Raw genomic sequence first — 13,122 nt, 5'->3', positions numbered from 1 at the left:
CACACACAGTGCTGTCTCATTTGTACTGTACATTTAGATCATGTCTAAGTGTGTGATGCAGCATTAGACTCCCCTTTAACCTCTGAATCTTGACTGAACTGTGTATAATTGGTTGGTCAGCTCCTTTGCTAATTAGCGTAGCATTAATGTGTGCAGCCCTGGGCAAGCGTGGTGCCAGAATTGGCTGTGGGGGAGGTGGGAGGGGGACATGGGGGGGGGGGGGGGGGGGGGGGGCTGGCATGGCTCTGCGGAGCAGCAACCATTAACACTGGGCCCCCGGAGGCATCCTGCCGGGTGTCGAGAGCAGCTCTCGACCCGGATCCAGCCAGGGCGCTTCGACTTCAGGATGAAGGCTAGGAGCTGCCTCCAATCCACATCTTCAATGACCTTGCAAAGAAGCGCGGCCACCAGATCACCGGCGTCACTGCGGCGGATTTATCTTGCGAACGGCTTGCCCTGTGAACTCGTGACAAGCATACAACCCATGCCACTCCTCAGCGGGCTGCCCTCACCGCCGGCAGGGCAGCATCACAACGGTGACTGATGTTGGCATGAGACGTGCTGCCAAAGTAGCCCGGCCAGCGTGTCCAATCATGGATGTTGATTTCAATTAGCTCAATCACATGCTCTAATACCGACCTCTCTCATTCACAGGCTTTGTCTTTCAGTTGCATTAAAAAAATAATTTAAATCATCCCTTAATGTCCCTGCAGCTACCGGGGTCAAATCGCTCCGTGTTCACGCCGCTCCCGGTAATGGTGGGTTCTTGGTTATGTTGGCCAAGACATTTCAGCTGTAGGCTGCCAAGCCTTGTTGGTCATCAAGAGGTAGGGGTGAAGGGCCAGGCTGGGCGGGCGTAGGGGGGGTTTGGTCGGGCTAATGATGTAAAAGCGACCCTGATAATCAGTCCGAACAGTGGTTGGTCCTGATGGCTGGTGGCGGCCTGGTGCTTTGCTGATTGATGCTGGCTTGTGCTTCCACACAGAGCCCCACCACATGGACCCCACTGTGTAAACACTGTCACTGTGGTGAATCTTTCTGCTTCTTAAAGCCCAGATCAGTGACAAGCTTTGTAATGTGGAGCAGTGACAAAAAGGAGGCATGCAGGGGGAATCACAGGATGGCTACCAGATATGTGAAATGACTGTGTTTTGGGACTGTTGCACTGTAGAAATGTAAACAAATCCATTCATTCATTTAATGAATTCATTTCACATGTCTAATGCACAACTTGGCAACACCAGGTTTGATATGATATTGTTGAACTCTCCTTGAAGTAATCTTTTTCAATGTACGTTCACTCAAATAAAGCTATATTTTCTAAGTTTCATGTGTTAATGTGTAGGGCCACATGGTGACTGTGGGAGGCGCTGATGCCTCGTTGCCTTTGTGTTTGGAGTTTGCATGTTCTCGCTGCGTTTGTATATGTTTTCTCCACATGCTCCATTTTCATCCCAGTTCTAAAAACATTCCTTTGACTCTTTATTGCCACTTGTACATGAATGTGTGTGTTTGAATGTGTGCCTTAGTGTTTGCAGTGTGATGGACTGGAGCCCCGTCCAGGGTGTGTGCTGATTTTCCTCATAGTAAGCTGGCATCGCAGACGCTAACGCATTAGAATTCAGAACTTTATAAATGGACCATTTCAAATTGTATAGTCTGACTATTCCGAATTGTTACGTTGTTAAAAAATACAAATATTTATAGGTTTGTTTGTATTGTCTTGTCTGTCTATTTTCTGGCAGGTTTTCTAAAATGTTATGCAGACTTTGAGAAGAACTCTTTACCGTCTGATTGTGGGAATGGCGCCTGCATGTACAATGTCGAAGGATTTGAGCTTGAAATAACCTAAACTATTATCAAGACAACACTAAGCCAACAATGAAGACATGATCTCAATTCTATTGTGAAGTTAGAAGGATTAAAAATAGTCTGGGCAGTGAGTTTACAACTGAGCTTGGACGTGGTTTATTTTTAATTGACTTACTTATTATTTGCAGTATGTCTTGTTTTTGCACAGAAATCCAGTCCTACTGTAACTATCTGTTTCCTCATCTTCCGTCGTACTCCAGCCATGACTTTCCCCACTACCAGAGCCCATTGTCTGAGGCCCATTGGGGCGAGGGGGAGGCCATTTCTTTAAATATCCTCAATGTCACTGCGATGCAGCGTAGGTCGGCTCTGGGGCCTGCAGACCAGAGCGGTGCTCCTCTCCTCTCCCCTCCCGTCCCATCCCAAATGCTGAGCTCACAGTCAGAGATAAGTGCTTCTCCAGAGATGGCCCTCTTCCTCAAATTGCCTTCCACATCTGTGTAAGAATGTCCACAATGTGCATGTTTAACATGTGACCATTAATCACAGCAAAGACAGTCAATTAAAGCCATCAGCGCCACAGGGGCCGGAGCCAGAGGCGTGTGCCGGCAGAATGATGCACAGACCCATCAGAGGACACTTTCTACTTTTAGTGGGGTGGCAATTAATCAACTATTTCTCAAAAATGGCTATTTGGGATGAGGAAGTTGCATTTATCGTGATGACCAAGGACTGACTTCTGTGGAGAGTTAGGTCCAGTGTTAGAGCTGCTCTTTGTAGCAGCAGCTCCTAATCTCATGATTGATATTTCGTAATGAAAATTGAATATTGATTCACTAAAGTCATGTAGTGGTGTAGTCACACTTATCAGATTTGAGTTGAATCCACAAAATCTCTTAACTCTCTCCTGAGTTGGATTTTTATCCGCACTTAGATATTTATTGCACTTGAAGGAACTATATCATCACAGTCTTTTTGGGAATATGATGGAGCCCAACAAAGAATGAAGTTGAACCTGAGTGCCAGAATGGAGAAATGAGACAAACATAGGTAAGGCAGGAAACTTTAGCTGCATTTTCATCCTTTCTACAGCCACATTAGAGCCTGTTAACTCAGAAACGATTTTTAGTGAGAATACAAAACTTTCGTTGCGTATTGGGTGCCTGTTTACTGTTTGTGTAAACAGGCACCCAATACAGGAGGGAACGGCTCCTCAGGTGGGACTTCTTAAAAAACGACTCTGTTGCTGTGTGGAAATGTGAAATCAATATTTTCTGGAAACTCTCGGGCTGTGTCTTTGTGAAGACAGCAGAAACACCACGGCCATATTAAATCGTTCATCTGCACGAGTGGGTAGATGGACAATAACAAACATGGCTGCCTCCAGAGTGTCATGACTCCCAGTCCATATTCTCCTGGTACTTGGTAGCTTTATAGTTGCTCTCACCTGGAACAGCAATCCAACTTGGTTGTCGGTCTTTACAGGTGTAATGTGCATCGTTCTCTGTGCATGGGTGTGGGGTTTCATTACAAAACCTAACGAGCGCACCCTCTAGTGGCCAAACATGAAAACAACATCATTTTCAGTGTTTCTGCTGTTACCATGTAAACGTACATTGTTTCTAAAATGCTAATCTATTATTAAATGAAAACACAAAAACAATGCATTTTATCTTGAAAAGTTGTGTAAACAGGGCCTGAGTCACCTTTAAGCCTTCTCATTTTTTTTTTATTAATTCTGTGTGGAGCTTAAAGGAATTCTCTGTGGGATAAATATATTATTTCTATTCTGTTCTATTCTATTCTAACAGCTGCTTGTGGATTCTGTTTTGAAAGCACTGACTTTTGGTGTGTTGGATAAATATCCATCCACCCCATCCTCCTCTAAATGTCACGCTGCACGGCGCTGCCTCCTTTATTCATCATGCTATAATCACTGCTGCTGCTGGAGGTAAATTGACTGTTACTCGAGTGTATAACACATTTTTACCGCATGAGCAGTCTTGGCATGCTTTACATGATCTGTCACATTCACCCATTCATACGTACACACACTCGCACACCAGCTGCCATGCAAAGTGCTCACACACCATCAGGAGATGAGAAACTTGGGTTTCAGTGTCTTTCCCAAGGACACTTTGACACATGAATAGAATGACAATGGCACAACAGTGACATTTGTTTTTTACTTGGATGACGCAGGTATGGATTAAAAAAAAGATAAATTATTATATTTCCAGTCAAGAGACCTCCATTAAATATCTGTGGGAAAGCTTCAAAGCATCAGATTGATCTTTGTTTTAGATAGTTTGTTTGTTTCATATCTTTTTGCGAAGTTGTTTCTTCAGAACTCAGTGAAATAATGCCAACATAAATATCAATGGAGAACTTCAACAAACATCCCAGTGAAGACATCACAGTGTTAGAGAAATATTAAAATGGCCTAAAGAATTAGGTGTATTAGTCAAGGTGCAAAACATACTGTTATTCATATTATTTGAACAGGAAGAAACTAAATACTGTCATTGTATCTTAGTGTAGACAATAATGTAAAGTGGAAGCAAACATTGCAATTTAAATACCGGTATGCCATTACTGATGTACAATAGAGACTAAAAACACACATTAGAGAGTCCAGCAGTATTTTTGCTCAGCGTTATGGCAGCACTGTCCTGCTTCTCTACTGACAACTAGAAGGATTAAGAAAGCTGTGACTGGGAGGATGATAGGCTGAATGAATAGAACGCCATGAAGCAATTAAAGTCAGTAGCATTTCCCCATAACACCAAACCAAGTAGCTGTGTTAGCTAATTGCGACAAAGCATTGGTTTGAGAATATAGTTAATATAATCCATTATAACCAGACTCATGTGTAGATTTTGATGTTATTTTTCACAAAGCAAATTGGCACTTGTGTATTTTTTTCTTCTTCTGTTTTTCTTGCTGCAGAGGACGTGTCGGTAGCGAGCGAGGAAATAAACACCCTCAAAATCTTTAAGAGTCTTAAAATAAAGAAGTCAAGCACATGACACTTGAGTAGAATACGTCTGGCTGCTCTGCTAGTTGCACGTGCGGCACCATCAACCATCTGATATGTATGATATTCCAACAAAATGAGGAACCTATTAACGTGCTTTGAAACATCATAAACACACAGCATCAACTCTAGAACTGACATTTAACCATGCAATTATCCTCCTTGAAGAGCTTCCTCTCAGGTCACTTTAAGCGCAGCCTGCTCTTTTATTTCCCCCTCCTATCTGTCAGCTGTGCCTTTGTCATGGGCACAGGCTATAGATAGAGTTGTCAAGTCGGACCTACGGGTCATGGGGTCGGGGAACCTCTTCACTTCTGTTGACCTTCAGACAGACAGATTTATACACTGTCAAGTCTGGGCACTCCCGCCGCAGCCTCGGCTGCTTTGTGGATCCGAAGACAGCCGTAATAGAGACGTCAGGCTGTAACCCCTGTCTCTCTTCATTTCACCGGTAATTGTCATGATTGCTGAATAACGCCCACATCTCAAACAAATGCATTAGCCAAATGAGGGGAGGTGAAGACTTTGATGCGGTGGCCCTTCTGTCCTCTTGTCATACACTGGAGCGAGAAAAAAAAAAAAAAGTTACTTGACTGATTTGCCAGTATAATCACAGTAAATTACTTGTGGCTCATTTGCAGATTGTTGTCAGCGAGAAAGCGTAGTTTACCCATTTGACAGCTTCGTTAGCAGTCCAAGGACTTGCGAAATATCACACATCTATTTATTTTTTTCCCAATTTGAATGCAACGCAGAGATTGTGAGCCTGGAAATTGCGAGATTTCAGCTGCGGCTGCACCCACCGGGCATGTGTCATATTTTTCACAGTAAGAACAACTTGTAACCTTGAATCAAAAAGATTTTACATGTTATTTTATTGGCACATCACCGGGTTAAATGAAACATCTCTTATTAAATTGGACCATTGCTGCGATTATGACGAATTGATAGAATTAAGCTTGAATTAAGTCTAAATGAAATGGGTCAAAATGAGTCACTGCACACAGCCGGCATCTGTCAGTGTGCTGTCAATATGTGAGAAGATTTAATTTGTGGATTTAACCGCAGCGGTTATATTTGTCTGCAATCAGAGGGGAAGGAGACATCTATAGATTTACAGTACTTGGGTTATATACATGCATAAATATGAAACCACACATATTTCATTGTTTCTAATTACAATAACAACCATTTAAAGGTAACTAATATATTACTGGATACTACTATGCTATCATATAATGTGTCATAAAAATATCGGTAAAGAGCAATAGCTAGACCTGTTCGGTGTATGTTTATAAATACACTGTCACCTTTACTAGTTCACACTGTATATGTTCGAGCACATTTGAATCATAAATACTTCAGGTAATGCCCCTACATGGAAACAAGATTTGCAAGAGTGCAGATGAGCCAAACAGTGTGGTTTTCATGTTATTATATTACTGAAAAAACACCACCTGTCTCTATATTTTTCCCTATATTCTAGTAGTTTTAATTAATATCACTGGAAAGCCAGAAGACATAAAGAAATGTACACAAATTTTGGCGTGACAATATTTAATTGACAGAGAAGTGAGTAAATTGCAAACAACCCCGACTTAGACCACCAGCTATGTCTTCTATAGGAGAAGCTAACTATTAGCACACCTTGACAACAAGCTACCGAAAGCTGCACTGGAAAACAAGGAGCTACACTTTATCTATTTATTGATTGCTCGCAGTATTTTTCAGGAAGAGATACACTACAACCATGCAAAATATAGCAACGTGATTGTTTTTCTCTTGCATCTCAAACGCTAACAAGCAGCGAACTCCAGGAAACGTTAAGCTAATGGGAAGAATCTTTTCAGTGTTTGAGAACTGATAAACATCATGTTACCGTGTTTTAATGAATTCAATTTCTTTCTTACACCACAAGTTGTAAGTTTCATAAAGAGGAACCGAACCCATGAAAAGGCTCGACTCGGTCGTTGATGATAAAATGTGACCTCAGCCTCGTGGTGCGACAGCGTCTTTGGTCTGTTTTTGTCTTACCCCCATGTGGGCAAACAAGCGATTGACACAAGTTAATTATTAATTAAACATGGACCGAAGGTGCTTGGGGGGGGGGGCATGGAGCTGGTCCCTGAAGAGACCTCTAAACAAACGGGCCATGAAGCAGGTAAGAGTGAGGGACCGGCGACTCACTAATGAGCTGTTTGCAGAAGTGGGTACACAGTGACGACAACCCCCTGACCTCCGCACCCACACCTGTCTGGGGAGCAGCGAGGGTTAGACAAGAAGGATCTGCCCTTTTCTGAGCTGCGTCCTCACTCCTCGCTCCTCACTCCTCGCTCCTCGCTCCTCGCTCCTCACTGCTGCTGCTGGTCGAAGCTTTTTTTTATGTGGCGCTTTCTCAAACCTCAGAATGAATCACTGCAACCAAAAGAGGCAACACTTCTTTTCCTTTACTCAGTGTGTGAAATTGACCCCGGGTGCTTCATAATGTCAACGTGTTAGGAACTTGTTAACACTGGCTGAGCTGCACAGTCACTTACATAATTACTATTGCGAAAAGAAAAAAAAAAAAAAAAAAGCCATAATGAGCGTATCGAGACACATGACCTTCAGGCACTCTAGCTCGTCTTTTTCTAATTACCTTGATCATACAGCAGTTTTTTTTCTTTTTTTCTTTTTTCTAACGCGTAGTAGAAATTAACGACAGGTTGGACAGTTTGATGGTTTGGGGGGGAGTTTGAGGAAGCCACCGCGCCTGCAGACAGTAAAAACCCATCTAATTAACCTTCCTGCTATGACATCATGTGATTAAATTAAACCAGATCATCTCCCTCTGGGCTCTCCTTTCTTTCCCTTTAGCCTGAAAACAAACGCCAAACAATTCATTTCCTAAGCTTTAATTTTCAAACATGTTTCAAAGGAGCGTGACGCAAAAAAAAAAAGAAAAGAAGAAGAAGAAGAAAAGAAAAGATAATTACCAGCTTCATCTCGGGTGGGTTTTGTGTTCCACGCACATCATTTCATTAATAACGATAAGAGGTTGAAGGTTAAAAACTCATTTAATTGCCTTTATATTAATGACAGTATGAGTAGCAGAGGCTGCGCGGTCTAATTCTGTCCAGTAGTTAGTATACATGCAGGGGCCCCCTGGAGGGCTGCTCATTTTGCCAGAATTACACCACAGCGTGGAGAGGGGGGGGGGGGGGGGGAGAATTAATGTGCTCCACACTTTACCGTGATGACAAACATGCTCTCCAGCAAGGAATTATCCTGAGAAATGACCTTGGAGACACACTTTTCCACTCTCCTTTTCCATTTCTACATCTACACGCTTAAAAAATAAATATAAAAATTAAAAATGAAAGTCGGTGCGCGCCGAAATTGCATCATGAATCCCTGGTTTTGTAAACAGAGTCCAGATATTCCGTTGCCTTTCAGGGCTCTCCCTGCTAATTAGAGTCTCTTTACCCTCATGTCCTGTAGAGGTGAATTCCTTCCCACCCCAGAAATAAAAACCGCAACCGAGTCGGGCGCTGATGACTAAATTGTACTCTACTTAGGAATAATGATAATGAAAATGCCTCTCAGCCAAGCCATTTCACCCATGAATATTGCAAAGAGGTAATTTCAGCGAAGCGTTGGCATTTTAGCTAATTTAAATTCCTGTTATCTCTCCTGTTTTTTTCTCTCACTCTTCCTCTCTCACTCTTCCTCTCTCTCTCTTCCTCTCTCTCTCTCTCTCTCGCTCTCTCTCTCTCTTTTTTTTAAGGGGCCAGTTTTATGGTTACTGGAGCAGATTTAGTTGTGTATTGCCACGAGAACCTAACCATACATCTGAATACTAATTAAACATTGAAATAATCAGCTGAAATAGCAGCTCTGTTGAGGGGAGGGCTGCTCTCTGAGCATCATGAAAAATTATTTTCCGAGTCTGATACGGCACTTGTAAAAAGTGTTCACCTCCTTTGATGTTTTCTCCTTTTAAGTGTTGTCATAACTGCAATCATGGACTGTGTGGTTTGGCTTTTACTAACTGAAAACAGATTTTCTTTACAAAGTAATGGCAATTATTGATAATTATTCAACGTAAAATAAGCAATTGCATAAATATTCAACACCTTTCAAGACGGGATTTAGTTGACGCGCTTTCAACTGGCATTCTTGAAAAAAGCTCATCGTAGAGCTTGACTCCAGTTTGAACAAGTCTTGTGGGAGACTCCTAAGTTAACTGTAAAGAAGCTTTTTTTCTGTGGGATGAGCCCATGATGGATGGGTTAAGACGCTGTGTAAGGGCCACAGTCTGTCAGCTGAAGCATGGTGGTGGAAGCATCACGCGGCTGGGCTGCGTCTTAGTTAGAGTCCTGGAAAGCTGAATGCAGGGTAAGAATTTATGCAAAAATATATACATGAATCCGAGAGAGCATTTGATCCTGATTATTCCAGAACTATAACTCATTATACGATATTGTCATTTCCAGTAAGACAATTACCCGGTAGCCAATGCATATAGCTGGATTTGCACAGAAATGTTTTAAACACAGCATGGTAGATATTTCTTAAGAGGCCGAACCAAAGCTCAAATTTCTGTTTTCTTGATAATTTGTGGCCGGTCACAGTTCACTCATTTTGGACCCATCTATTTACAATGACCAACGTTCTTTAACGTACACACTTCCTTTTGTCCTTCCTATTGCTGTACTTTAGGGACGGAGTGAAAGTACCTGATTTTGTAACATAATGGTCACGACTAAATAGCACAAGGAACTTATTAGTTTACAAGTATCACCAGCCAGAAATGAGGCCAAGGGGGGGGATGATGAATGAGTACATTTCCCCAAGCAAAAGGCTGACCTGGATACTGCTTCCTTCCTCCCTTTCCCCCGGTGCCAAGTGGGCCACCATTTTTCACTGGCCTCACACTTAGCCACGGACAGGGCCCGCGTTAACTAACGTTAGCCCCCAACGCAGCAAGACCTGCCGGCCTCCCCTCACATCCAAAAATTGTAATCCCTTCCCTGTAATTTGATCAAATAGCGTGCACCCTTCCCCACCACTTATTGGCCAATTAAGTCAAGTTCTCACGCAGGGGGTCCAGCTGGCTCGGTGTTATCTGGGGGGATGAATTGATTGAAGCCATTCCACGTCTATGAACCCCTACTTTAATGATGTAGGTGATAATACTTGTAATTCTTCTCAGTCAGGGGACTCGCAGGCGCAGCTGTTACTGCCGTAATCCTTGTCCTGATACACTGAAGTACCAGCGAGGCATTAATCTGTCTCTCAGATTCTCCTCCGCCAGGTCCCCCCCCCCCCCCCACCCCACCCCCCCGCGCATCTCCACCCATTCCTTGCCTTTCGCTCGTGTAGATTATACTACATCTGTGAAATGTGACACTGACAGAGCAGGTAGGGGGAAAAAAGACGAGGCGTAAAACACGATTATATTCCTGAATATGGGCCCTGACCACTTTGTTGGAAGAAGAAAAAAGAGAAAAGACAGGAAAAAAAGAAACAAAAGCCATCCTCCACACCCCCGCCTCAACACCCACCCCCTCCAACTAAAGCATGGCAACTTAAGAAGGATAGATTTAAGGGTGAAAAATCAATAAATACATGCATTAGTTTCAAAGGCACACATTAACATTCTCAAACAGACTCCTCTTATAATCCTGCCTCTAGCCATTCAGTCAAAATATCAAATTATCATAATGAGGTCTAACTGCATATAAATGCTAAGAATTAAAACCAGAGAAGGAGGTTACACATAATGTGATACATTTGGTAATCACGGCTGCAGCTACATGCGTCTATAGGTTCCTCGCTCTGCATCGCAGCATTCATTTAGCACGGCGCCGCGTCGCGCTAACACAGGGGCGGGGATGAGGAGTGCGGGCGTCGGGCCTTTTGTTTTACATCTTCCCCCACAGAGGTGGGACGCTCATGTCAGGAATTAAAAATACAACAGATGACCTGTAATTTCAGAGCATTATGCACAAAAGAGAGGAGCGCGCTCTTAATAGTGTCGACGGTGTCTTTTAACTTGAGATCAGAGAGTGTGAAGTGCATAGAGATGAGTGTGTAACCCGCAGCCTCGCTTTCCCTGAGCTGCAGACGAGGACAGGCCATCTTCCCCGGTGGAACCTCTTTCCTCAACTTCTTCATCTCAATTAACAATTAACATCGACTCATAAATACACCACTCTGAGAGTAAAAACGGCCTGCTTTGTTGTATTGACAACTAACTCTGGTGGATGATTATATTACTTCACAGGCATTTTACTGTATTTTTATAAGCACTATTCTCCTTACTTGTGTTGTTCCCTCGCAACACTTCCTGCTAACGGAATGGAAATTACAGGACAGGAGTTACGACTTGATGCATCACAATATGGTGATAGAGTACAGATTCAAACCTTAAATAAAAATGTTTTTCACCAGTCAGAACAGGGAGAGTTTAGCCTTTGGAGGCGGCATTGTTAATCTACTAGAAGGCATTTCTCCAGAGAAGAATTCAAATAAGTGTCTTTAATCCTGAAACTGACAAACCACTGATTGAATAAGAAAAACAAACTAGTGATGTGCTGATCGACTATAATATTGATATTTCCGGTTCCATATAGAGAACTATTGATTCTTCCACGTGTGACTCACATTCATGTCAGAGGATGAAATATGTTCAGATGAATGTTGAATCAATAAAGACACAGTAGAGGCTCCGTTTCCACGGCGACGTTTCAAGTGAAAATGCATAATTTTTGCGTTTTTGTTTCAGAAAAGTTTCATGTTCACACTGCAACGATTTGAAAACTATGTTTGTTTTGCATGAAAATGGCAGAATCACTGAAAACGATGTCGTTTTCCTGCAGGGCCACGAGTCCACGCTGCTGTTTGTGTCATGAATCCACACACACACACACACACACACACACACACACACACACACACACACACACACACACACACACACACACACACACACACACACACACACACACACACACACACACACAGAATAATACATAATAAACAAATGGTGAGACATTCTAGTGGACAGACGACCGAGTTGAATTGTTGTTCCAGTGACTGTCAACTATAAAACAACAACACCCCAGGAGAATCTGGACTGGGAGTCATGAGGTAAACATTGTTATTATTATTGTCCATCTACTCATCTACGCATGTTTAGAACTATTTACTACAGTTGTGGTGCACATGCTCAATCGTGTTTTGAAATGGTTGTATTTTTTCTGGTTTCCATGGGGTTCTCTGGCAATTTTATCTTGGAAGCCGTTTCTCAAAAGCTGCATTTTCTCAGTGGCGCCAAGTGCCAAGTTTTTTGTTTTCACCTAAAAAAAAAAAAAAAACAGAGCCACAGTTTGCCTTTTTGTATTTTCAACCAATTATCATTTAAGCCCTAATAATTAAGAGTCTTAATTTCTTCCAAATGTACAATTAATATCAATTATTAATAAAGTTGTGATAAACACTGAGACATCTAGTTTGGGTGTAAAGTAAGAGTTTCAAACTCCTCAGTGTCACACATTAGTATTGAGTTTTTCATCTTTTTTTGACATATTATTTCTGAATTGGTCTTATATGTGGACAAATAATTTTCGGTGATGCTAAAAACTTTCAGTATTATTAAGTCATGATCTCATTTTTTTTTCAGAACATATTTTTTTGGGACTTTATTACTCAACAGTTATTCACAAAAATGAATGAAGACATTTTATTATGGCGCATTTTTGAACAAGTGTGATTTTACACAGTTTCACAAATTCAAACTGATTTTAGGATTTATTGATGGCCTGATGACCTTTTTTGGTAACTTTAAAAAAAGCAAAACACAAAAAGTAACCATCCAACGTATGTCAATGAGAACCAGATCAAGTGTTAGAGGCAATCATTTGAAATAAAACTCTTTTACCCTCATACATCAGGCTTTTCACCAAAGTCGGCATTTTTTAGGTATCATATGGGAAAGTAGGTCAGTGTTACAAAAAAAAAACCAACAACATTCAACGAGGGAGGAAATCCCAGTTATCAATTAAAAATCTAATGTTTTTAAGAAATCAATATACCACTGCCAAATGTAATTTTTCAAAATTGCTTAGCACCAGTTTATCAGTCTGAATAATGCTCCTGTAGGGATCAATAGAGGTGAAGAAACAAGCACAGGCCACATTTTACCACACAGAACTGTTAAATATGCAGGATGCTCGCAGGAAACCTAAGTTACGTGAATCCATTTGGTTCACTGACTGGGAATAACGGAT

General features: G+C 41.9%; 1 protein-coding gene across 1 annotated transcript in view; it reads left to right on the top strand.

Moving 5' to 3' along the window:
- Positions 1-6,961: 6,961 nt before the first annotated feature.
- The window catches only part of barhl2 (BarH-like homeobox 2), a gene marked incomplete at both ends in the record, with an annotated part of 15,666 nt that continues 9,505 nt past the window's right edge, over positions 6,962-13,122 (top strand). Inside the window, 1 exon segment of the mRNA XM_080505672.1 lies at positions 6,962-7,010. Within this exon segment, the coding sequence (XP_080361798.1) occupies positions 6,962-7,010 (49 nt within the window).

The sequence above is a fragment of the Blennius ocellaris genome (genome assembly GCF_963422515.1).
Source record: "Blennius ocellaris genome assembly, chromosome: 12".
Lineage (NCBI taxonomy): Eukaryota > Metazoa > Chordata > Actinopteri > Blenniiformes > Blenniidae > Blennius > Blennius ocellaris.
This window is presented reverse-complemented; position numbering and strand designations above follow the sequence as displayed.